Consider the following 26,564-nt stretch of genomic DNA (forward strand, 5'->3'; position numbering starts at 1 on the left):
CTCCCATCAATTATTGAAATCATATCTCAATGTGAGGTAATGCCTTTAAAAATATTCTATCTAAAACTAGGTACTACAAAGTTTAATTGGTTGAGCATATCTGTGGAGTCAAATCAAATCAAAAAATCTTTATTTAGTATGTTTAAATGTAAAATAAATAGTGCCAAGTACATCAAAACTACTATTAATTATTTATTTATAGACATATATTTAAACATTGCTATGAAACCAACTTAATGAACAAAATGTGAATGTACCATATGTATATAGCAAGGTATAGACTTAAAATTTTGCATACAACCTTAGTGAAGCCTGTGACACAACATATTGAATACTCCTATCTTGTTTAATAACTTGTTTTTGCTGAAGTTATATAACTGTAAACTTATAACTGAACTATAATGTAAAATAGGTTAGAACAGAATTATCAATGAAAAACTACACCAACATGTTTATTTTAAAATATATTGGTTTCTAAAAAACATTTACAATACGTTGTTCATGTCTTAACTTATTTATTCTTCAAGGCAGTGAAAGTATTTTAACATATTAGATTATTACCTCTAAAGCAAATCCAAATAAATAATAGTATCAACATTTTTAGTATTAAGGGTATATTCGTTAATCATAGTGAAACTCTTCCCATGACTTAATGTGGGAATATTAAGTAAGACTATTATTTAGGAAGGAGGGCATAGAATAACTAAACATGTATTTTAAACAGTGCTGTATTTTGAGACGAGATTCTTCCAGAATTCCATTCTATCTGGGAGAGGCATTCCCTCTGTCATTTTCCATGTAGTTCCAATATCCATATAACGTGGATTTGTAGCAGAATCTTCCCTCCAAGTAACTCTCAGATTTTCATTGTTTGGGTCACTAAAACACAAAGAAAAGTAATTATTTCATAAGTTATAAGTAAAACTTTCAATACCAATAACCACAGTGACTAGACCAAGGAGAGTTGCAATGATAATGTTACTGGGCATGGGTTTTGTTTTTATAACATTTTACTAGGAGTTGAGAGAAAACAGGCAAAACAATTTAAATCACTAAAATTTACTAAAAAATTTCATTTAGACAATAATATACTCTAAATACTAAAATATAATCTACTTCCAAATAAATTAGCAATTAAAACAATAAAAGTTTGATTTTATGAATTATTGACAATATTTGAACATAGAGTCTTTTACTTTGAATATTATTGGATCTGATGCAGCACTGGAAAGAAACAAAAATGACAAGGATGGAATGAAATGATCTTAATGCCACAAGAACAGTGTTAAACTTCAAATCAGAAATCAGAAGTTTTATTGGCCATTAAGTATTCCAAAGATTACAATAGACTTTGTCAAAAAAACATTATTTTTCAACTTAATTCTGGAGACATGGAGTTAAAATCTAAAATTTAAAATAAATATGATAAATTATGGAGTACCCTTATATGTATATTTGTTATTTACAGCATATCACATTTCATATACTCCTCAACACTGTAAAATTCCTTAAGCTTAAGCCACTCTGACACGTTTTATTTAAATTGTTTGAAAGGTAAAGCTCTAACAAAAAGAGGAAGCTTATTAAATAGTTTTAACTGCTGGTATTTATGGCTTTTATAATATTTATCTAGCCTTATATTAGGAGTTCTTAGATTATCTTTTGATCTGGTATCATACTCATGGAGTGTACATTGTGTTTCAAATCTATCTTCATTTTCTTTTACATATATTAGGTTATAGAAAATATAAGTACATGCCAAGGTCATTATTTTAAGCCTAGAAAAATGTTGTCTGCAAGACTCTTGATATGATAATCCAGCTAATATTCTAATTGCTTTTTTCTGCCAGACAAAAACATTTTTTGCTGTACTGGAATTACCCCACAGTCGAATGCGTAACACAAGTGGCTATGAAATAAGCCGTTGTACGTCATTATAAGTGTTTCTAAGTTTACACAGTACTTCAATTTTCTTAGCAGGAAAATTACCCTAGATAATTTTTTACAGAGATTATCAATATGTACATTCCAGCACAGTTTACTATCTAGATAGAAGCCAAGTAGTTTTACAGGTTTGAATAAACTATCATTAATCCAATGGTTTTTAAGCGTGAATATTATATTTTCAGTTTTGTTTTCATTTATTAAAAGGCTATTTGCAGAATACCAAGCTTTAGCTTGTTCTAGGGATGTATTTAATTGCAACATTACATTGGCAATATTCCCATCTGCACTAATCAGTGTGGTGTCATCTGCGTATAGTACAGATAGACAAGGTATATTTGCACTAAAGTCATTTACATAGATAAAAAAAAGGACACCAGCTATGACATTTAAATACTCAGATTGAGAATTATTGACTTTAACAACCTGTTTTCTATTGGTTAGATAACTTTCTAACAGACTTAACTCCACATTCTTAATGCCATAATATTCTAGTTTTCTACATAATATACTATGGGACACATTGTCAAAAGCTTTGCTCAAGTCAATCAGACTAGAACCTATAAATAACTTGTCTTCAAAACCTTTTAAAAATTACATCAATCATAGTTTCCACAGCCATTGCAGTGGAGAGTTTAGGCCTAAACCCATATTGATGGTCATATAGCAATGAATTATTTACAAAATAATTATGCAATTGAGACAACAAACAAGATTAAATTATTTTACTGAAAACAGGTACAATTGCAATGGGTCGGTAATTCTCTGGTAAATTTCTGTTACCTTTTTTAAAAAACTGGGGTGACTTTAGCTGATTTTAGACAATCTGGAAACTGACCTTTAAACATAGTTAAATTTATCAAGTAAGTAAGAGGCACTATTATCACATTAATTATATGCTTTATTACAAAGTTTGAGAGCCCATAAATATCCTCACTGCATGTATTATTTAACCTATTAACAATAAATTTGACCAAACTACCATCAATCGTGTTCCACTTAAAATTCAAATTCTCTTTATCAGGGAGAGGAAAATTATTCAAAAAATCATTGTGAGTCAAACCATTTACAGAATTTATGGTGTTGTTAGTTAATGGCACATTAACAAAATAACTGTTTAACTCTCCTGGCAAGAGTGGTATATTTTTTGAGATATTTGATTTCTTAACTCCAGATTCATTTCTTACAATATTCCATGCCATTTTACATTTATTTGGAGCATTTAATATTAAATAATTATTTGCAGAAATTTTTTCTTCAGAAATAGTCTTATTGTAAATTTTCCTATATCTCTATCTATCCTTATCAATGGTATTACAACTTTTCTTCCACTTATCATATAACATTAACAAGTAAGCTCTCATATTTTGTAGTTGAGGTGTGAACCATCTTTTATAGCGTTGTCTTGAATTGCCCTTGCCTTTTACATTGACTATTGGACAGTTGTTATTTAAAATATTAGACACAATATTTACAAAGAATTCAAATGCTAAATTTACATTACTTACAAGATACAAAGGAGTCCAGTCTGTGTCATTTTTTAAACTTTCAGTAAGGCTAAACAATCGTTCCCTTGTAAGAAGTCATGTTATTGATTGTATGTCATCACATTGTTTTGGCCTAACTTTATTTAAGTCAAACTCAACCAAGACCCCAGCATGGTCTGATACTATATCCTGGTTAATGAGAGAACAACAATATAGCTCCTGTTTGACATTTGTATAGACATTATCAAGTCATGAATAGTTTCTGGTTGGCTGCTCATTCACATAATATATAGGTTAGTAGACCTAAGAACATTAAAAAAATACTGTAAATAGGGCCTATTTGGTTTTAAAATATCAACATTTACATCCCCGCATAAAGCAAAATGTGTGTGTGGTCTATCCATTAAATCCAATATTAAACGTTCTAAATTGTTTATAAAATTATTAAAATCTGAGTCTGGAGTTCTATATACATTTAATAAAATAAAATTAAAGTCTAACAGTAAAATAGCAGATGCTTCACATAAATAATTAATACCATACTTAGATACATTTATACTTTCATATTTCAAGCTACAATTTACCATTATTGACGAGCCTACCCGACTAAGAGGTGGTTTCCTACTGAAACTAGATGCCACAATAAAACCTTCTGGGACATACAGAGTAATTTCATCCTCATATAACCAGTGCTCATTAATACACAGCACATCAATATTGTTAATATTCAAAATGACTTCTAGTTGCCCTATTTTGTTTCTTATTGACTGTATGTTTATAGTCAAGACATTTAGCTTACTTCTACACATAAATTCTAAAGAGGATGTTGCATCGAAGGCAGAAGTCCGTTTCCCGATGGTGTAGCAGAGTCAGTTGCCAGTGTGGTGTCCGCAGGTGTAGAAGAGCGAGTGAGTGGTGATGTGGTCTCTGCCGTAGCCGGCACCCCCTCAGTTCTCACTAAATCGCCTTGTGGCTGCGATGGTGATGTAGTTCCATCATGCATGTGGTTTACAGCAGTACAGATTTGCTCCGCAAGCCATCTCTTTCCTCTATTATTAAGGTGTAGTCCATGACGATTGTGCAGATGTCTTTCCGCTTTGCTTACCTCAACCAACATCACATTTTTATAAGAGTTACACAGTTCCTTAATTGATAAGTTAGATTTTCTTTGCAACTCATTCACACACGACCATTGAGGAAGATCAAATCTATTTGGCAAATCTACCAGAATTATGTTGTTGTTCCTAACCTTTTGAATTGTCTCTGTTATACCAGTTATAGCTTCATTAGCTTCATTTTTTGAGATGTCATTTGTGCCACAGAAAATTACTAATACATCATCTTTGCTTTTTAATTCATTTGAAATATTACTCAAGTCCAGTATGTCTTTTGTTCGACCACCAGGTCTAACGAACCCCACTGCTGAATAAGTGTTTTGGTTCTTGTTAATATGCCAAGACAGGCCACTCCCATGGCTGTCAGCACAGATCAACAGTGTATCTTTATTTTTATTCTCACAAGTATTGTGGCAGTGAACTTGTTTGGCTTTCAAGCCACTGTGATTTGCCTGATGGACTTTTGATTTAGCAGTATTAATATTGATAGATGAGATGCATTCATTTTCATCAGACACCTCTTCTGTAGAAACATCAGAAAGTACCTCAAACGGATTAATTGAGAAGAACTTTGGACCTGAGTTATGATAGTTAATTGGTTTAACAGAATGACGAGATGGCACTTTCAGCCACTTTTCAACATCAAGAGTGGGTTGTTGTACACCATTTGAGGGAGGGAAATAATCCAAACAGTTGGGATCCCCTGTTCTTTTACATATAGTGTCTGGTTTATTGAGTTTTTCTCTTTCCAAGATCCCAATTATACTCTCTAGAGACCGTATTGTATCAAGGATTTTTGTAATTTCCTCTTTAAGAATTACACACCTATCACACGATCTATTTGTAGTTATGTACATGTTCACTTGCTTTGTTTTCATCTTCTACCTCTGAGATAAGCTTTTCTTTTGCCTCTTTTTCATATCTGAGTTTGTTCTCCAATACTTCCATTTTCTTCAATAATTCCTGTTCTTTTTCAACTGACTCTTTCTTTAATAATTCATAATCTTCTTCATTTTGTTTTACTTTGTCTTCAAGTTCCAGTATATAAAATGAGCTTTTTTGTTTTGCTAAGTGTATTTCTTTTCGTAAATATTCATTTTCTTGTAAGACAGATTTATTCATCTCATCAGCTAGTGACGAATAATTCAGCTTTTCTGAATTTTCTTCAGTAGATTCCGTACTTGCGTCAATCATAGATTCGTTGCGTCAAATAGTTCTATGCCTTGACAATAGAGTAATATCATTTAAAAATTGTTAAGTTTTTCACAGAAATTAAAATCTTTTTATTTTTTGATGGTTAGTACATTGTAGTAGAAATTGTAATCGTAAACTATAATTTAATGTGGCATTTATAATTTAATCATAAAATTTTCAATGTGGCATTTAAACGTTAAATGTTAAATTTCCATAGCAATGCATAAAAAGATCTATTATGAATCTAGAATTTTGTTCTGTTCACTAATACAATTTACTTAAGAAATGCAGCCATGTGAACTGTTTGAAACTATAGCTAGAAAATTTTTACAAGCAGATTAATCCATACAAAGTATATTTTTTATAAACCTCTTACCCGGTGGAAGCAAAATGAGTCCAGGTCTTGACGTGTCTAATGATTGCATCCTTATATTCAGGAATCAGTTCAGGAGTTCCCAGAAGGTTAAAGGAGTACAAATACCCAAAGTCGTCACAATGACAAGTATCTATTCCAAAAGAGAAAGCAATGTTATACATATTTCAGTTGGAAAAAATAACATTATCTTATATATTTTATGTTGCCAACAACGCATACCTACAATAGAAAACAGGAAAATAAAAAGAAGAAGAGATGATAGCAAAGGCACTCGTACCCATATTAAATTCAAACAATGTGGGGAGGATGGATTGGGTATCCTAACAATATCTCGCTATTTTGCAACAATATCAGCAATATCTCGACATTTGCGGTTAGTGATCTGCAACTCCTGGATATCCGTAGTGTTGCCCAGATTTAAGTGACATATCGATGTAGCTGTATCCAATTTAGGTTCAACTGGAATGTATAAACCAAACATAGTGAACCCTCCTGGGGTTGCTCTTGTTGGGTTTATCCCCTCATGAGTGTTGACCTATTAACTCTTGGGTGGTCTATTGCAGCTTTATATCATGTGAGCATTAGACTTTGATAATTGAGACACGGCTGAGCATTGGACATTAAAATTACGTCTTCCTCTTGAAGATAGCAATTTTATATGTATAAACGTGGAAAATGTTAACGTAATCCCCAGGATTCTAAGGGCAGCTGAATCCATCCATACATCTGTACTATCTTTTACTACTCAACGGGAACTGGGTGAATGAAACTACTTTTAGTATATAATAACGGCCGTGGGAATCACACACTGGACCGGAGTATTGAGGTTACGGTTCATGACTGAGGTATTTAGTGGTGGTGGTAGGACAAGGAGGGGGGAGCGTCATCCCTTGGCCAATAGGATTTATTCATACGATATCCATTGCCAACATATTACATACACTGTAAGAATAGATATAGTCCTGCACTATATAATATACCACAGATATCACAACATCCATCCAGGGTGTATCACAGGTCTGGGACATATTTTATTCAATTTTTCAGTTAATTTTACATAAAATCTGATAAATTGACGTAAATTTAACACCTGACTTTATGCCATGAAACATCATTTTCGCGTTATTTCCGGTCCTTTCCCAGAAAATCGGGTGGAATCTTTCGCTAGCTTTAGTTCAAAGGGTTTCCGTTCATATGTTTACATAAACATTTTTCATTGAGGAGGAAACCACCTAAGAAGTTTGTTGGGTTACTTGTGGGACATTCTGTATATGAGTAATACTCATACTTCACAAATTCTTATTCTTCGCCACCTCAAGTAAGGGCTTTGAGCCCATGTGATTGCCGTAATTATCAGATTTGATAACCCATAAAAGCTTAGCAATCTGTCAATCATCAAATCAGGGATGGTGAAATCCAGAAAGGATTCGTTTACTTCAAAAATGCGTACTGAAGCTTGCTTGAAAATTTGGATGGCATATCTTTGGACAACCACAGGAATCGGCGAACTGAAGAACGAATGGAATGATTCAACATTCTCTTATCTTGAGCAAGCACAGAACTGGGAGGAAAGAGAAAAGAGCGCAGAGATTTCCAACCCAGCTGAGGCTAAAGGAATCTTCTCCAGTCAAGGAACAAGTTAGTGCACCATCTCCTTCGACTTGTAGAAGTTAGTTAATTGAAGACTCGTCATTGAAAAGCATAAAACTGGCTCAAAAGTGCAAATCTTTTCTTTACGAAATGACTAATATTTGACCCCATAAATATTTTTAAAATTTATTATCGTAACAGCATTGGTCTACTGGTAATTAATATGTACTAACATTCAAATCTGGTAATTTTAAACTCTAATTTTAACTTGACATTGTTTTAATGAATGATCTGTTCATTGAGTGTTCAGAGATTACTAAAGCTTAACTTCCTCTCTCCTGCAGGTAATAAGGTCATTATATAACATAAAATATTACATGATATAGAGGACATTGCATAATTTATTAGGTAAATTTCTGTTTTCTGTTAATTATAACAGGTTTTCTGACAACAAAGAGGAAACGTTAACTGCAAGGTATTTTACATTTTAATAACAAATATTGCTACGAACCTTCCAATAGGTTAATAATCATTTGTTTTACGATTGATAAAAATGAATTACCTGAAGACTTAACTTTTGATTCGTGTTCTGGGTACGGAAATTTCATCGCTGTCAACATGCATCGTGAGTGGTTTGTGAACAGGTAGGTGTAGACCGGTGCCGACGAGTTTTTTAACAAGTACGTTCTGGTTTGTTCCATTCCAAAACTGAACTGGAGGTCACTTTCATACTGGAAATTGAGTTTGTGTTGTATTGTTATTGTTTTATCAACTATAACTTTGGATTCCATTATCTGTCCTCCAAACTTAAACTTTTCTAGACAAGTTTTGTGAAGAATTTTGATCTGCTACGTTATATGTAGCACAGTATCTCATGGAGGTGCTGCTGTATCACACACTGACAACTGAGGCATTAGTTGTTAGTCAACCCGATGTAAGCAATTCACAGCAGGTCTGAGGAATCGAAAAAATGTGAAGTGTATGTTATATATAAATAAAAAGCTCAAGTTACATAACAGGTTGATATTTAACACTTCTCGAGTAACACAAAGAGAAAGTTTAAAATTTAAGGACAGATAACGGTATGTTACTAATTATCGCACTAAATCTATGGATATAAAAGTAATTTTGATTATTACTCTTTAGTTTTTTAACTGAGCATTGTATTTGATACGGATCTATTAAAACTTAAATTGTAAAGATATTATAAATTGTCAAATGTCAGCAGAATATATTAACATTACTATTGCAATTTAAATTAACTGTTTACCATGTAGTTTTGTGCTATCATTTCAGTTATTTATTATTTCTGTAATTATTCTATTTTTTACAAATTTATATTCAGAATATGTTATTATTAAGGCTAAAAGTGCCAGTTTACATTCTTTGTACATTTATAAGATGGGTTAGTAATTTACTATAAAAAATAATTCTTATTATTATAATATATTATTAAATTTGACTGATAATTATTGTAATTAATGCCGTTAGTGATAAAGTATATAACGTACAGAGCTTCAATTTTTTCTCTCTATGAAATAATTTTTTCTTCCAAGTGCCACAGATAGCGAGTTTTTTTCAAAGTTGACTGGACTCCTGTATTTTAAGTGAATTTTGTTTTTACTCGTAATTGATTTTAGGATAGAGTTGGCCACACATACTTGTAATTTTATTGTGGTCAACTAATATTCCTGTTTGTTAATTTTTCTCGTTATACTGTATACTTTATATTGTATGTTGTGATTTTAAAGGAATAATTTTCATTATTTCATATTTCATTTTCAGATTGTACGAAGAGGAATTAAAAAAAGAAGAAGACTATAAATATCAAATGATTTGTTATATTCTTTTATTCATGCATTCAAAACAGCTATCATAAAAAATGAATCATCGGATAAAATTTCAATCCACCCATTCAACAATTTAAAAAATGAAAATATTACCTAATGATTTAGGTAATGATAGTTTGAATAACTAAGGTTTTTTTAAAATTTTACCTTTTCCAAAGAGGATGTTAGGCACACCTGAATATTTATTAGATACTCATTCTTTACTATAATTGAGTGCACAAGGGATCTATTAAATACACATGGCGTGAATCTAACGTAGCCGGTTTAATCTATGTTATAAGATGTTTCGTGCTCATTTAAATTTAGATATTAAAGGAACTGATACAGAGTAAATGCTATTATGCAACTATAATTACTTTTGGACGATCCTTATATGTACGTACCAACAAATAATCATTTATGTTATCCCAGGACAAAGATTTTCCTCGAAAATAGAAATCCCAAATTTCCTTCGCAGCTTCTGACTCTTCAGCACTCCCAGGTCTGAGCCCCAACATAGATGGCACCAGGCTTTCATGGTTGGTGTTCATTTTTTCAAAGTCACCCTCACCGAGTTGATCTGTTTAATGAAAACAAATCGTTTTGTAATAATAAACTTTGCTTATGTAAATTATTACATGACTTATTTAAAGAAAATGACGCACCTTTAAAATTATATCTTAAATGTCTAAAGTCCGTTTCTTTTTTTAAATAAGTAATTACACATTTGCTACCCTACTCATTGACAATTGTTTTGCAAATAAATGCAATAAAGTGAAAATAATACACATTAATTAAATAATAAAACTTGTATTATAAGTTTCCTCGTTCTCAACGTGTCAAAATATTGATAATAATTCAAGTTATGATCTTGATTTTGTCAACAACACGGAAACTTAGAAGACACGCAGCAGCCGCGTGAGCATAAGAACTAAAATAGATTTATTACAGATGAGTTTGTATCATAAAAAATGTAATGGTTAAATAGTTATCATAATAAGGTAGTATTAGACCACACCACGTGTCACGCATCAGGGTTCGCTGAGGTTCCATGCAGAATTGTAAGTCTATAGCTCATTACAATTTTGAGATGTCCTATGGACCCACATGCAGTCAAACAAACGATAATACAGAAAAGAAATTTTCCCTGGCAGACGAAAGAGATATTGTGCCATCCAACCTTGCGGTTAATTAGGCTATATGTGTTACTATGTCATATGTTATCATGTCATATGTTTGTTAAAAATGTATTTATTCTGCTTTTCCGTCATGGTTACCCATAAGACCAATTTGAACATGTTCGCTAACGCTCGGCCAAATGTCATAGAGTCATCGAACTCGATGATCCGTAGTCCATATAAAAATAAATGAAGCTTCATGCAAAATTTAAAATCATTAATAGGTCAGTTTGTTCTCGACATACCGAGCAGATTGACAGACAGAAACGAAATATTTCCAACCGCCTTCGCTTACGCAAGGCTAATAATTTTTTTGTTCGACATAATAAAACTTATTTTCAAACTAATAAAATGATATAAAACGTTTATATGCAGTTACAAGTTTAATAAAGACACAGATTATTGTTTTTGAAAGTTAATTTTATAGCGAACAGCGCTCTTACTTTCAATGTAAGAAATAATTAGACAATTTGTGCCATTTTCTTTTGTTAATATAATTAACGCTTAAATAGTCAATACACATAACGTCCAAAATCTGATGCTGTCACAGACTTGAAGTCTGGAATCTGGGGTCGTGTTCTTCTGAAGAGTTAAAAAAATCGGTGACAAAGCAGCTAAAGTGAATTCTTTACATCATTTGAACATCAGAAACACCAAGAGTACAAAATATAGAACAATATATAAAACAACATATAAAATATTATAGAAAAGTCGGTTGCTACAAAGTGCTTAGAAATCGTATCTAAAATATCGCAGTGCTCTAAATTGAGCACCTTATGGGATAATGAGGATACCTCTTCACCTACATTGGACTATATTTTGTAGTCTAGGATTACAGGAGTGAAGTCTGTAACAGCGTCAGATTTCATACTCTGCACTACAAATTCACAACTATTGTGAATCAATTTTGTTCTGTAATCTTTGATACATGGGTATATAAAGACAGTTTATAATAAGGTGTTTGTTCAGCCTCTTTGCTACAATCCTAATAATTACGTACAAACGATATCAGACTTAGATTCTAGGTAAACAAGGATTAAAAACAGCAATGGAACATTGGAAACGGTACTGGTCAAGTAAGTTGAAGAAGAATATTATTCCAGAATATAATGTTTTAATTATCTAAATCGGAAAAGACACATTATCGTAGAAGTTTTTTTGTATTAATATACAACTTCAATATTTCAAGAATCAATCAGTAACTTGTTTCAGTAACTTGATTTTAGTGAAGTAAAATTTATCGGGCATTAGCTGAAAGAAAATGTTTTGATAGTTTTTCATAGCAAAATTAGTTGAAATATTTGTTTTTAACAATGGAAGGGTTGTGAAGGAAACGGAATTTTCCGGACATTTGCCATTGTTCAGTAATACAAAATTCAATATTACTGAATGATGGCAAATGTTCGGAAAATCCTATCTCCTTCAAGGTTGAAATAACTTTGAGGTAGAAATGTATTAACATTTATTAATCATTTATGACTTTTGAATACTGGATAATATTCCAGAATGAACTTTCCATACCTTGGTACATAAGTTAGCCTAGAGCAAAAAGTCAAGTATTGAAATTTGAAAGTATTTACCACAATTATTACATTGTTGTTACTATTCAACACCAATTTGTGGTTCATAATTAATTTTGCAAACATTACATTCCAGGAGAAATTGACGGAATAGGTTATAAGTTACAAGTACTTACCCGTCTTTAGAGCAGCAACAAATATATTTGTTTCGTTTATTTTAAAACAAGTCCAAAACTTGGCAGTAAAATTATTTTGCTATAAGAACATCTAATAAAATAAACAATTTTATTTTACTCACACGCAGCGACAACTCCCTCTCGGACACAGCAGCCTAGGATGACAGGGACGCAGACAAAGTCTCCTCTCTTCATGAGGGCTTCAGGAGTATCAGGAAGGGAGGGTTCTGATCCTGGCAAGGCTTCCACACTCGGAGAGAATATGATTGAGTTCATTGATACCTATTTAATTTGATTATATTTATTCCAGAATTACTGTTGAATTGTATACCGTACATTGGAAATACTTTGTTCAAACCAAGCCCATGTGTAATCAATGGTTTAGGAGTGCATTATATACATTCCAATGTGTGAGTGTGCATTACATGTTCAACATCAGCGATCCATGCTACATAGCAAAGAAAGAGAACTTCCTAAAAAACTGACAATGATTGTAGGCTAAATCGGTCCAAACATTACAAAAATGTTCGTCAGGTATCAATACATTTTTTAAAATGTGTTTAATAAATTTAAAACAGTTTTGTGAATTATTTGAAATACAAAACCAATAATGCAAATTATAAAATATATAAGAATAACTATAAGAATAAATTTAACTGATAATAATGTGAATTTGATACTTTGGTATTATATGCTACTAATATACAGGGTGATTCAAAAACTAAACGGCAATCTCTCGGGAGCTTATTCTATAGCTAAAAACAAGTAAAAAAAGTTCATATAACCATATGCCCGGAAAACGCTTCGTTTAGCGAGTTACGCCTAGCGAAAGATTTCGCCCGGATTTCAGAACCCTTGGTGAAGTCAGGCCGTATAAAAATGGTAAAGGTAGTTACAAAGATACAAATACGAATGTTTTTTATGTTTTTATATCTGACAAATTTATTAAAATTCGTCCCCAGAGCTGTAAATGCAATACTTTTATAGATATTCTTACGTAAAACATAAGAATTGGTGCAAAGAAATTAACACATTTTGTGTTTAACGTAAGATTACTTCCATAAATGTTAAATAAAGGTCATTTTTTTCTTAAACAGATTTGTAGAACATTTAATTCTGAAAAGATTCATGTGAATTACTTAGGAAAGAAATTAATAATAGGTATTGAAATTTAGCTTTATTTAAAATAAAACAGACGCACAAAAATGCATATTCTTATCTGCATAAAATATTAACTAATGTTTAGGTTGTGAGTAACAGCTGATCATTTATTCAACACTTTTTATCGTCATATTTTCTTTGCAAAGGTTGGCAATATCAGCTGATCAACAATTAAGTTTCATGAAGTAATATTTGAATAACCTTTATGGAGGTTTTTGTATTGTGGCGTGTGAAGATTGTATTTTGTGAGATCCTGTGATTATTTGGAAATATTTTATACAAGTGTATAAAAATATTTTATTAAATATTTATTTTTAAAATATTTTATTAAATATTTTTATAAAAGTGTATGTAATTATCTTAGTAAATAATGGCAGATAATGTAAATGGTAATGTATTCGTTTGAAGAGTATACGGACATGATACTGATTTACGGCAAAGTTAACAAGAATGGTTTAGCTGCAGTTCAGGAATATCGTGATACTTTTCCACATCGAAGAACACCTGATCGCAAAACATTTGAAGCTGTGGAGAGAACGACTTAGAGAAACTGGTAGCTTTAAACCGAAGCGAATAGATACTACTGGTCGTCAACGTAGCGCAAGGAACTATAATAATGAACAAGCAATAATAAATGCTGTAGAATTATCACCAACCACAAGCACCAGACGATTATCACGTCAGTTAAACATTTGCCAGTCAAGCGTTATGGCGGACACTTCATGAAGCACAGTTGTACCCATTCCATATAACACGTGTTCAAGACTTATTACCGCAAGACCTTAATAAACGGAAGATGTTCTGCCGCTGGTTAAGAAGAAATTGTTTACGACATAAGTATTTTCTTCGGCGTATTCTCGTTACTGATGAATCCTGTTTTACTAGAAATGGAATTGTAAATTTTCGTAATACCCATACTTGGGCGTACGACAACCCACATGAAACTGCGACGAGGCATTTTTAACATACATTTTCAGTCAATGTATGGCTTGGTGTTCTGGGTGATAATTTGATTGGTCCATTTTTCCTCCCTAATCGACTTAATGGAGTAGCGTACTTAAATTTTTTAAGAACAAACCTGCCTACCCTCTTGGAAAGATATTCCTGTTCAAAACAGAATAAATGCATGGTTTATGCACGACGGAGCACCTCCACATTTTTCTAATGATGTGAAAAACTATTTAAATGATACATACGGTAGACAATGGATTGGTCGAAATGGACCAGTAAAATGGCCACCACGTTTCCTGACCTCACGCCAGCAGACTTTTTCTTATAGGGTTGGATGAAGTCAATTGTTATTATTCAAAACGGATTAACACCATAGAGGAGTTTACGTAATCGCATTACAGAGGCGGCAGAAACTATCAAGAATGCTCCAAACGTTATGAAACGCGCTAGAAAAGAGTGGATTCGTCGTGCGAAAACGCGCACTGCTAACAACGGAGGACACTTTGAGCAACTATTATAGGTGATTATTACAGTTTTATAAAGGTAAACACATTTTATGTTAATGTTTCAGTCTAGAATAAAATGATCAGCTGTTACTCACAACCTAAACATTAGTTAATATTTTATGCAGATAAAAATATGCATTTTTGTGTGTCTGTTTTATTTTTAAATAAAGCTAAATTTCAATACCTATTATTAATTTCTTTCCTAAGTAATTCACATGAATCTTTTCAGAATTAAATGTTCTACAAATCTGTTTAAGAAAAAAATGACCTTTATTTAACATTTATGGAAGTAATCTTACGTTAAACACAAAAATGTGTTATTTCTTTGCACTCCAATTCTTGTGTTTTACGTAAGATATCTCGGAAAGTATTGCATTTACAGCTCTGGGGACGAATTTTAATAAATTTGTCAGATATAAAAACATAAAAAAACAATCGTATTTGTATCTTTGTAACTACCTTTACCATTTTTATACGGGCCTGACTTCACCAAGGGTTCTGAAATCCGGGCGAAATCTTTCGCTAGGCGTAACTCGCTAACGAAGCGTTTCCGGGCATATGGTTATATGAACTTTTTTACTTGTTTTTAGCTATAGAATAAGCTCCCGAGAGATTGCCGTTTAGTTTTGAATCACCCTGTATATATATACTGAATATATATATACATATATATATATATATATATATATATATATAATATATATATATATGTTCTACATAAACATTTACAAATATTCTACATACAGCTGATTGGGATCTTGTTGTTTATGGTATTTATTTGTTAAAATTTTATTTTGGTTATGTCTTTTGTTTTTGGTTTGAGTTCTGTTTATATGTTTTAATTCAGTGTGTTCTGATGAAGGGTTGTGTCAACTCGAAAATTAAACATGAGCACTGAATTTTTGTTTCTGTTTTTGTGTACACTATAAAGTACTTCGAAGAGTATATATATATATATATATATATATATATATATATATATATATATATATATATATACGATAGATAAGTTAGATTAAGTTATCCTAAATGTGTTACTAGCAGTACCAAAGTTAAAGTTGACCTTTACGAGCGCTCACGTGATCTGAGCTTGAATTTAGGTACTATCTTGAAGGATGGTTTTCTTTTTTAGTCAGAAGTGTGAGATCACCGAAGTCTGAGCTGTATGACCAGGAGCATTTTCGATCGGTACTTTCCCGACCTCAGATCACGTGCCAGTTCCTTCAACGTGATCATACGTCGGAAAAGTACAATCGATCGGAAATGCCCCTGGCCATCTGTGGGGGTTTCAGTGTCGGCGCCACCCCGCACTTCCGGCGAAAAAGGAAGAACGTCTACCGAGATAGAACCCAAATTCAAGTTTAGGTCACGCGAGCCTATATAATGGTTAACCTCACCTTTTTCAATCTATAATACATACGTATGTATTTACCTACTTATGTCACTTAATAGCACATAGCAGATATAGAAAGAGTAAAATAGTGGCCTCTGTATACATCAAAATATATAAATAAGCAATCAATGCATAAACAGAAATTTGTGATTGTTTTGTACATGGAATGAAAATTGTAGTAATATGAGGTCTAGTATACCTTGTAATCAACCATTTTCTTGGTGGCCTCCACGATATCATCGGCAAGAGCAGACTGGAGAAATTTCACTATCTCATCAAGACTCTCAGACGCACAACCCAGGATCTTAGCCAGTTTCAAGGCATTTGCTCGAGGGTTTGGTTGGAAAGCCCACGGATTTAATGCAAAGCCACTGTGCATGATAGCTTTGTGAAAAAGCCCTGAAAAAGTATGTCCATAAAATATTTTCTACGACAATACCCACCATATTTCGTATAGAATGTCACAACAGGAATTATGTTATAATGTTCTATAAAATAGTCATAGTTTTAGCAATTTTCAAACAGGATTTCTTTATCTCAACAGTGTACCGAATATTTTTGGCAGATCACTGATCGTAGTATGCGGTCCTATTATCTCTTCGTACAGAGATACAAATTGTTTAGAATATGTAAACCAAAATCTCAACTGAACCCGTGCCACCCCGAACTTAGAAGTGGCGGTTGCCATTGGGTACACATGTGACTCATGTAACCTACACCGAACTTTTACATAAATAGGTACCTAAACTTAAATGCACCCAGGATATATTATTCAAGCAGTTGACCATCTGTCAACTGTTATGAGGAGAACAGTATGAGCTAGAAGCACAAACAATTGTAAACGGACAAAGTAAACTATCGGCTGTCTGATAAAATTAGTTATAACTATTTCAACTTACAAGGTGTTCCTGAAAGAGAGTGTCACGGGTTCGAATCTCGAAAAGTATAGGGCAGATGATGCATACATTTAAAGCTTGTTTTAAGCTTATGTGTGTAAGTAATATAATGAAAACTAATATCTTTTTGGAAAATTTGAAAATAAAAACTTATTTAAACTCATTTAAAAGCAAAGACTAATCAGGATATGTGTAAAATACGTTCGATTTATTTCATGGAAATAATAATTACACGAATCTTTAACCCATATAAATTAAATTATTCCCATTTTTCGTCAAATGATGGAGACGAAAGTCCAAAAAAACTCGCCTGTTGATGTGCGAGTAGGAAGAGATGAGTTATGTTTGAAAGTGGTTGAGTTCAAAGAAAGATAGACTAAAATGAACTGAAAATTTAAGTGGCACATAAATACAATGGTTTCAGTTTGTGATACATAGTGAAATAAATATTAAACAATATCCTGTGTTAAAAAATTAAAACAAAACATGTTCTCCGTCTCTTATATGCAAGGGGTTTTTTGGACAAATAGACGAGATACAAAAATAACACTAATGTAGTAACATAATTCTAAAATCGGGCCAAAGGCATTAAACACTTTTTAAAGGTTTCGTAAAACCAGGGAAAACAATTGCAAACAGACCTTCCAAAACTGCGGGTAAAATTAAAAACAATTATAACAAGCTTGTATGATGAACAGGCAAAAAAGTACAACATCACTCACTACATTATAACACGATTAAAGAAAGGAACAGACGAGAAATCGTGATTTGACAGAGGTAGGCTTAATTCAGAAAAACACGATATTTGGATGAGATCTTGGTTAAGGAAGGGTGAAAACTTGATTAAGATTAATCTTATAATAAACCCTGTTTAATCCTGACGACATCCGGTCCATTTCGATCGTTTTGATACGTTTGTTTAAGATTAGAAATAAGGTAGTAATCAGACTTTCAAATGGTTTGATTAATTCTAAACAGATATGATATCATGGTTAAATGTTCGATATGAGAATACTTCACTATGCAATTACAGTTTTTAAATGTAAAAAAATGTAAACTACTTATATTTGTATGAGAAACTTTACAAAACCTTTGGACATCAGTTCCAACCTCTAATGACTATGGCCATTATCTGGATTAGGCCTACTATATATTTTTCAATACCAGCGAGCGTAAGAGATTCAAAAATATTGTATTGCTAGTTTATTGAGCGAAAAGAAAGCAGTTATTATTCCATTACCTCTTGAAGGAGGGCAGATTATCTGATAGTTAACTGAAGTACCTCCTGCGCTCATACCAAAGATGGTGACATTGTTGGGGTCACCACCAAAACTGTCAATATTGTCATGGACCCACTTCAAGGCCAAGGTCTGATCCTTGAGTCCTGCGTTGCCCGGAACCTCCTCGTTCTCCAGAGATAGAAACCCTTAAAAGTTAATTAGTTTAAATATAATTTGATATTATTTTTGCTCTTTATGTCAAGAGGTTTTATAGCGAATTTTGATAATATACGAGGGTAAGTCAATTATTATCCAATATAAAGTTTAAAAATTGTATTGTAATAAAATAGGAAACTTACGTGTACATTATTTTTCAACATACTCCCCTTCCTTTTGAACACACTTGGTCCATAGTTGTACAAGCTTCCAGATGTCCTCATGAAAGAAGGTTTTCGGTTGAGCTGCGAGCCAGGAGTGCGCCGCTTCTTTGAATGCTTCGTCCGAGGTAAATCGATGGCGCCTCAGAGTGGACCAAACAAGTAACAACCAGAAGGGGCAAGATTGGGACTATATGGAGGGTGAGCCAGTACTTCAAAATGTAGATTCTGGAGCATTATGCGAATGAGCATTGCCGTGCAACAACACATCTTTAGCCAACAGATGCTTTGGCGTTTGCTTTGATTACGGACTTTAGCTTGGCAGCAAGCATCTCACTTTAAGGAAGAATGTTAATTGTTGTGACTCTTTCCTCATAATGTTCCAGTACTGCACCATGCGAAACCCATAAAACCGTAAGCATCAGTTTTCTTGCGGACTGTTTGGCCTTGAACTTTTTATTGCACGGCGAAATTGGACTTTTCAATTTCACCCTCTGCCGTTTACTCACCGCTTCGTAATGATAGATCCAAGTTTCGTCATCAGTAACGATTCTGTCCAATACGTAGTCTCGTTCGTTACCATACCGATCCAAATGTTTCTGGTAGATGACCAAGCGTGTTTGTTTATGCAACTGTGTGAGTTGTTTTGAAACCCATCTTGCACAAACTTTATGAAATGCAAGACTGTTGAGGACGATTTCGTAGACAGAACCATGACTAAGTTGCAGACGATGTGCTACTTCGTCAATAGTTACTCGTCTGTCTTAAAGAACCATTTCACGTGAAAGCTCAATGTTTTCCTCGTTTGTGGCGGTAAACGGTCGTTCGGTTCCTTCATCGAGCGTAACACATGTGTGACAATTTTTGAATTTTTAAATCCATTCGTAGACACCCCGTTGTGGCAAAACACTGTTCCCGTACTGTATAGAAAGTCTTTGATGAGTTTCGGCTCCTGATACACCTTGCAACTAAAAAAAAAACGGATCTGTGAACGTTGTTCTTCTTTGGCGCAAATAAAAAGTGGAGCATCTATGATTAACAAGCACGAAACTAACATAGCAGCTTTAAACTTGCATAGACATTATAAAAAATAAACAAGAATGCTTTATCAACGTAAACCGGCAGTAATACCAACGTAAACAAAAATGTAATTGAATTGCGGATAATAATTTACTTAGCCTCGTAGTTCAAAACATTTATGTGAGACCAATGAAGTATATACATTTGCCCTGTTTGAAGAGGGTAGGCCTATAAAGGTTATAATCATGAAATATAACTAAAGGAAATGTCATGTTCTTAAATGCAATTTAATATAACTTGAGGAAATAATATGTCAAGATTATTAACAACTAATAAATAACACGTTTTGAATTAAACATTAATTTATATAGTTGAATTTTTTATATATTATATTTTAATTAATTAAATAAATTATATTATATATTAATTAATATAGTTGAAAACCTTGGAATAAATGTAAAAGTGATTACTACAAGATAATTTATTCAAATAAAACAATTTTATATGGGCTAGAAACAAAATAGTGTATTATCTTAATTTTATATAGTTATATGAATGTGCTACATAAATTAAGTATAATAAACGATATTATTGAGATTCCGGAGATTTTGAGGGGAATGTAGTGTATAGTACTTACCAAAAGCTCCACATCGGTAATTGAAGGAAACGAAAACCACATCTCCGTATAACATATAATCAGGACCACTTCCCTTCAGACTTCCTGACCCTCCAAGAAAACCACCTCCGTGGATAGAAACCATCACAGGTTTTTTTGATGCGACTTCATCTGGAAGCTAATACATTTTTATATTGTATTACTACCATGGATTTGAACGCGATTTCCTATTGAATTGAATAATGATTTCCTATTTAGAATTAGTCATGTCCTTAATAAATTAATTTACTAAATATAAGTCACTGAAAGATATTTCAGTATCCTGATCCACTTCAGAATAGTTGGACTTTAAGTTTAAAGAGCAATGCTTTAGAGTCCAGAAGTCGGAGAATGAATAAGTTTTAAAGAGTACCAGTGACATGACACATTTCTATGCGACATTCTATAATTTTAAATAAATAGTTTCAACAATAATTTCAATTACACTTGAGCTATTTTAGACCATAGTATAGGATTACTAAGTCCACAGTAATATTAACGAATGGACTTAGGATGATAGATAGATATCTTTATTGATCTTTAAACATTTACATGCAATGGATCTAGTCACAATATAATGCAATTACAATTTGCAAGTTAAAACAGATCAAGAATTACATTCAAATATATATACATTACATATAAACAATGGTAATCAATAGTGCAGTAAATTCATAGTTAAATCACGGGCATACCCTGTAATACCGTTGAATCAAAGCGATAGGTAAAAGCAATAGTTAATAAGTTAAAAAGTGGTTTTTAATAATATTAAGTTAAAAAGGTAAGTAGACTAATAGCAATGTAAAAAACAAACAAAACGTGCAACCCAGTGCAAGAAATTAATTTAACTTAACATGCGACCGTAACATGGAAAAATGATACTTTTAAAATTGTAACATAGGCAAAAAATAATCAAAATAAGCTACAGTTAGGTAAAAATTAACCGGATGTAATTCTGATGTAATATGATGAAGCCCTATAATATTTTTAAATCGGAATAGACATGTTTATGATTGATATGATTTCAGAATTCACTGTTAAGAGGTTCAGAAGTTAAACAAAATTTCCACTGGCTCTTGTTTCAGGTTTATCGTGTTAAGAGTCATTTCTGGTTCTAATCAATCATATTTCAGATGCCATAGTCGCCTCTTGTTCCTATCAAGGCAGTTGAACAGTGACTACTTCAGTCATTGAAATCTATTTCCAGTGCTGTATTAGCGTTGGAATTGTTGCCCCGATATTTGCGGAATCGTGAGCAGATTGACTGATAAAATAGGTTGATCTGAAAAGTCTATTTTGGATAAAAAGTAACGAATTTCGGTCATAGTATTGTAATTACTTACGGTCCAAAGTATTTTTGGTACCGTAGTAGCGTTAATATGGTTGCCCTGATTAAGAAAATATATAGACGATTTTAGCTTCGATATCAGACGAGTATTTTTAAATATTTTAATATGTTAAAAATGAATTATGAATAGTAGTTTATGATTTTTTCTAAGAAAATAAATAAGATAAGATGTCTTTTTTAATGCAAACAATGCTTAATTCTCGGAAGAAACCCATGTAAAGATTGCTTTAAGATTGAAAGGGTGGAGGAAATAAAGTTTCTAGGGGTTATTTTGGATGTAAGGTGTAGTATGAGGGAACTTCTTCTGAATGTGAAAAACTATTTAAACGCTTCGCTGAGGAAGTTTTATTTTCTTCAATATTTAACCCTGTTTCTGTAATGAAAACTGTTTACTGTTCTATAATCAACTCTAAATTGGAATATGGTATTTCATGTTGGGGAGGGGCGATTATTCTTTTATTCGACCTATAAATCAAGACAAGATCATTAGAGTTATTGTCAGAGCTAATCTACGTGACTCTTACTTTACTCTTTATATTCAGCTTGGGATACTTCAGTTTTTGTATTTGTTTATTTATATGGTACTCAGGATATTTTTCTCACGAGGTGGACACAGACTGGGAAGTGTAAACCTTCACTCAAAAAGGTTACATATGTTAAACAGAGTATTATGCCTTTTCCTGAATTAGAAGTTTACAAAAGTTTTTATACATTGACAACTCCTTAGCACTATAACATATTACCTTATGCTGTGTCCTCCTCTCCAACATTGGGTAAGTTTATATGCAAGGTGAAATGTAGCTTTTTACAATTATTGTTAATGTAGAGCGGCTCATAATTTACAAACTTTGTTAAAGATATTTTTGTTGCGTGAGTGTATAATGGTTACATCTTTATCTTTTTTGTCTAAGTATCTTTGTGGTGTATGAGTATGTATGTGTATGCAAATATGTGTGTGTGTGAAGTTACTAGGTACTTTAATTTATTGTGGTGATGTAATATATTACCACCATAACATCATTGAGTAATACAATTAAATACGGTATGCTTTATTTTAAATATTAATATAGTTTATTATTTAATCTAATTGTGTACATTTTTCTATGAAAAAGGAGTTGCCAGGCTCATCTGCCTTTAATTAATTAGTGACGGCAACCTCAACACAGCTATCAGCTCAGAGGTGCCTATCCATTGTACATTTATCTATTCTTGTGATATATTTTTGTGTTAACAAATTATTGTAATTTAATTTGTTAATAAAGATTCTTGATTTTTGATTCTTGATAATTATTAGAACAAAAATATTTAGTAATTCAATTTGGGAAAACTACAAACTAGGTATACATATTACATATTACTACTACAAACTACATATTATGACGATGTGTTGACAATGTCATCATTTTGATAGAATCATGTATATTTATAACGAGGACCTTATATCACTATATATATATATATATATATATATATATATATATATATATATATATGCGCCATTATTGTACAATTCCATGTTTAGTTTTGAAAAGAAATAAATATGGTGTTTAGAAATTAGTGAGAAATACAAGTTATTTTTTAAACACTATAGAGACCATCCGATTATCTATATCCAAGCAAAAAGACAGCCGGCTATATATATAGTTGATATGATGTCGTATGAAATGACGCGTTTATCGTGTTAAAAAGTTTTTAGGAAGTGACGTTGGTCTGTGAACCGTCAGTGATTATAATTTATTGTTTTCTCTGTGGAAAACAGTCCTTCTGGATGCTTCTTCTGGAGATTATAAGAGTGAATCTCTTAGTTCGTTTGTTAGTTAGTTAGTTTGTTTTGTGTTGACTCCTAGTTGGTCGACCGCGCGAGTTAGCCTACTGACGTGGTTTGGTTTTGTTTTTTTTTGCATCGAAATTTTGATTTTAACTGATTTTTTTTCAATTTATTATTTGTTGAGTCAAATAGAACGTAAAAAAGTTTGATTGCTCAAATTATATGCATGTTTTGTGTTACCATTTCTATATAAATCACGTATACTATCACGTTTACTTATTGTCATATATAATTATTGTTAAACCGATATTATATGTATTTCTGTTATTGCTTCATTTAAAGATTTATTACTGTCGTATTTTCTTGTATTCAATATTTAAATTTATACTCAAATCCTATTTTCTCATTATTAGCTATATTGTTGTTATACGTATATTTATTAAAACTCATAATTAGAATTATATGATTTGTATTCACACTGTTTTTGTATGTTTAAAAAGACACTGCCGTCCGTCTAATAATCAACATAAATAAATATGCATTGTGCTTGAAATTGAAATCAAAATGTATAGGAACATTATTTTTTGCTTAATTTGCTTGAAACTTTTATACTTTCTTATAAAAGTATCTATTCCAAACATTTTGACACCAAAAACGTTATATTTCTTACGGAATTAAGATACAGAATTTCTTTTAAACATTAGAAGATCACAAATTTTACCCTAGGGGCTTAGACAAATGTGGCTTATAAATGAACATTTTTCTCAGCATGAATATATTGGCATGGTATTCAAAGGGATTTTACCATCTAATGATTTCTTCTATAGAGATGTGTAAATTCATGCACACATTGCATGCATGTATAATATTAAAATGATTTACTGGCGTTGTTTCCAGTTCAGACAGTACAAAATATTGTGCAGTAACTTTTAATCGTAGGCATATCATTTTACAAATTATGAACTCTTGTGCAATTTGGTTATTATTATTTGATACCCAAAAATAAAAATAAATTTTAAAATTAAGGACTAAATATTGTTATTGCTATTTTATGTTTAGCTAAGACGGAAAATTACATATTATCTTAACATTGTATTGTTGTATAACAAGATCAGCAAGGAAAGTGTGTGTCATGCATTACACAGTAAAATGTCATCATTAAAATTGAAGAAGTAGTCACCTTGTTAATGAAAACATTAAGGTAAAGACAGTCCTCATCTCCTGTGGCTGGTTTTTCACTATCTTCTCCAGGAGAAGGCAACAAGACAGGTTGTTTGGGGTCAGGACCATCCTGGAGGGCGTCTCTTACACCTTCCCACCCGCCGAACGGTTGGGGAGGCTGTTGAAACAAAATACAATAATGACGATTTTTAGATTAAAATCTTGATTTACAGAAATCAGAAATCAGAAAGACTTTATTTGTTAATCAATCACACATTACAAAATGAATAAAGAGCCACATGGGACGAATCCTGTGCGTGGCTCTGAGTTCCATTAAAAAAAAACTGTGCGCTTACTACGTAATATATAAAAAGACAGAAAGAAAGATAAAAAAGAAACACATTACACTAAAGAACTAAATAAATTTGGAAATATATGTACAGTTTACGTTAATAAAAATAAGTGCAAACTAAGACTGCTACAGAATAGTTGTAACTACACTTAAATGCATCAACCACCGTATTTGACTAGCACTACAGAAATACTTTTCTTCCTCATGTAGGTTCAAAGATGTTTTTAACCATTTACTTTATGAAAAATATTTACGAAAAAAGTAATCATTAAAAACAATTAATGAATTAAAACATAAAAACAAAGTATGAACTTATAATAAAACCCCCGACTTCAATTTAATTTAAAATAGGATAAAAAGTTCAATTTAAAATAAATTCAATTAAAAAATTGAGGGCTTTGCAAAAAATTTAGAACTTTAATATTTCAATACACACGCATGGACGAGGGAAGACCAGCTCAGACACAGTGCTTGTGTAGATGGTGTCAGTCAGCAATTTGACATATTCATGTATACTCAGGGCAGATTAGCAGCTCCGCGTAGTCAGCCCCCACCTCCACCAGCCAGGCGGTGATCAGTTTTTTGTATAAACTAAGTGAAACCTGCAGATCCCTTACATGGGCAGGTATTGTTCTGTAGAGAAAATTTGCGACATAGAAAGAATTTGTGCAATTAGCAGATGTTACTACTCTGGGGACCTGCATACCAACATGTTTGTGCATGTCTGGTGAAATGTTGGTGTGTAACCTCAGTTATCACTGAGTCACGATGCGTGAAGGTGTAGACCAAAACCGATTTTATATACAGCTGCCTTACTGTAAGTATTTTTGTCTCCTGAAAAAGCTGATTTGAGGGGTAGCGTTTCGGTTTTTTAAACCCGGCTTTTATTACTGATTTTTGTAAAATGTAAAGGGGGTAAATTAAAGTTTTTTTACGAGCGCCTCCCCAAGCAAATATTCCATACAACAGGGATAGATTGCGCATTAAGCAAAATATACACGCTTGATTTCATCACAATTTAGTATCCGATTCAGCTGATAAAAAACATATATTAATTTTCTAAGGTTGTTCTTAATTTTCTCGATGTGGTTGTCAAATTTCAATTTCGAATCCCAAAATTACTCCCAAATACTTATACTGGTCTACCCTTTCAATGACGTTACAGGAACAGCACCGATTTACTGCGTTACCACAAGAGTGGAGCATCAATCTGAGATCAGCGGGCGGCCCACCCGCGGCACGAAAGGGCAATTGGCAAACATTTAGTTTTGCCTACGTTCATGGTTAGCACATTATCATTAAACCATTTATGTATTAATGTTATTTCCCTTGATGCAATTTGATACA

The 26,564-nt window shown here is 32.4% G+C and overlaps 1 protein-coding gene across 1 annotated transcript in view; it reads right to left on the bottom strand.

Moving 5' to 3' along the window:
- Positions 1-431: 431 nt before the first annotated feature.
- LOC124364450 (juvenile hormone esterase-like) overlaps positions 432-26,564 on the bottom strand; it is a 31,491-nt gene continuing 5,358 nt past the window's right edge. The window contains exons 2-10 of the mRNA XM_046819946.1: positions 24,885-25,043; positions 20,571-20,727; positions 18,557-18,742; positions 16,620-16,819; positions 12,532-12,691; positions 9,940-10,115; positions 8,269-8,437; positions 6,117-6,246; positions 432-879 (exon numbers count right to left, since the gene is read on the bottom strand). Coding sequence (XP_046675902.1) covers positions 717-879; positions 6,117-6,246; positions 8,269-8,437; positions 9,940-10,115; positions 12,532-12,691; positions 16,620-16,819; positions 18,557-18,742; positions 20,571-20,727; positions 24,885-25,043 — 1,500 coding nt within the window. The 3' untranslated portion in view covers positions 432-716. The remainder of the gene's footprint in view (positions 880-6,116; positions 6,247-8,268; positions 8,438-9,939; positions 10,116-12,531; positions 12,692-16,619; positions 16,820-18,556; positions 18,743-20,570; positions 20,728-24,884; positions 25,044-26,564) is intronic.

This window comes from Homalodisca vitripennis, chromosome 6, assembly GCF_021130785.1.
Source record: "Homalodisca vitripennis isolate AUS2020 chromosome 6, UT_GWSS_2.1, whole genome shotgun sequence".
Classification (NCBI taxonomy): domain Eukaryota; kingdom Metazoa; phylum Arthropoda; class Insecta; order Hemiptera; family Cicadellidae; genus Homalodisca; species Homalodisca vitripennis.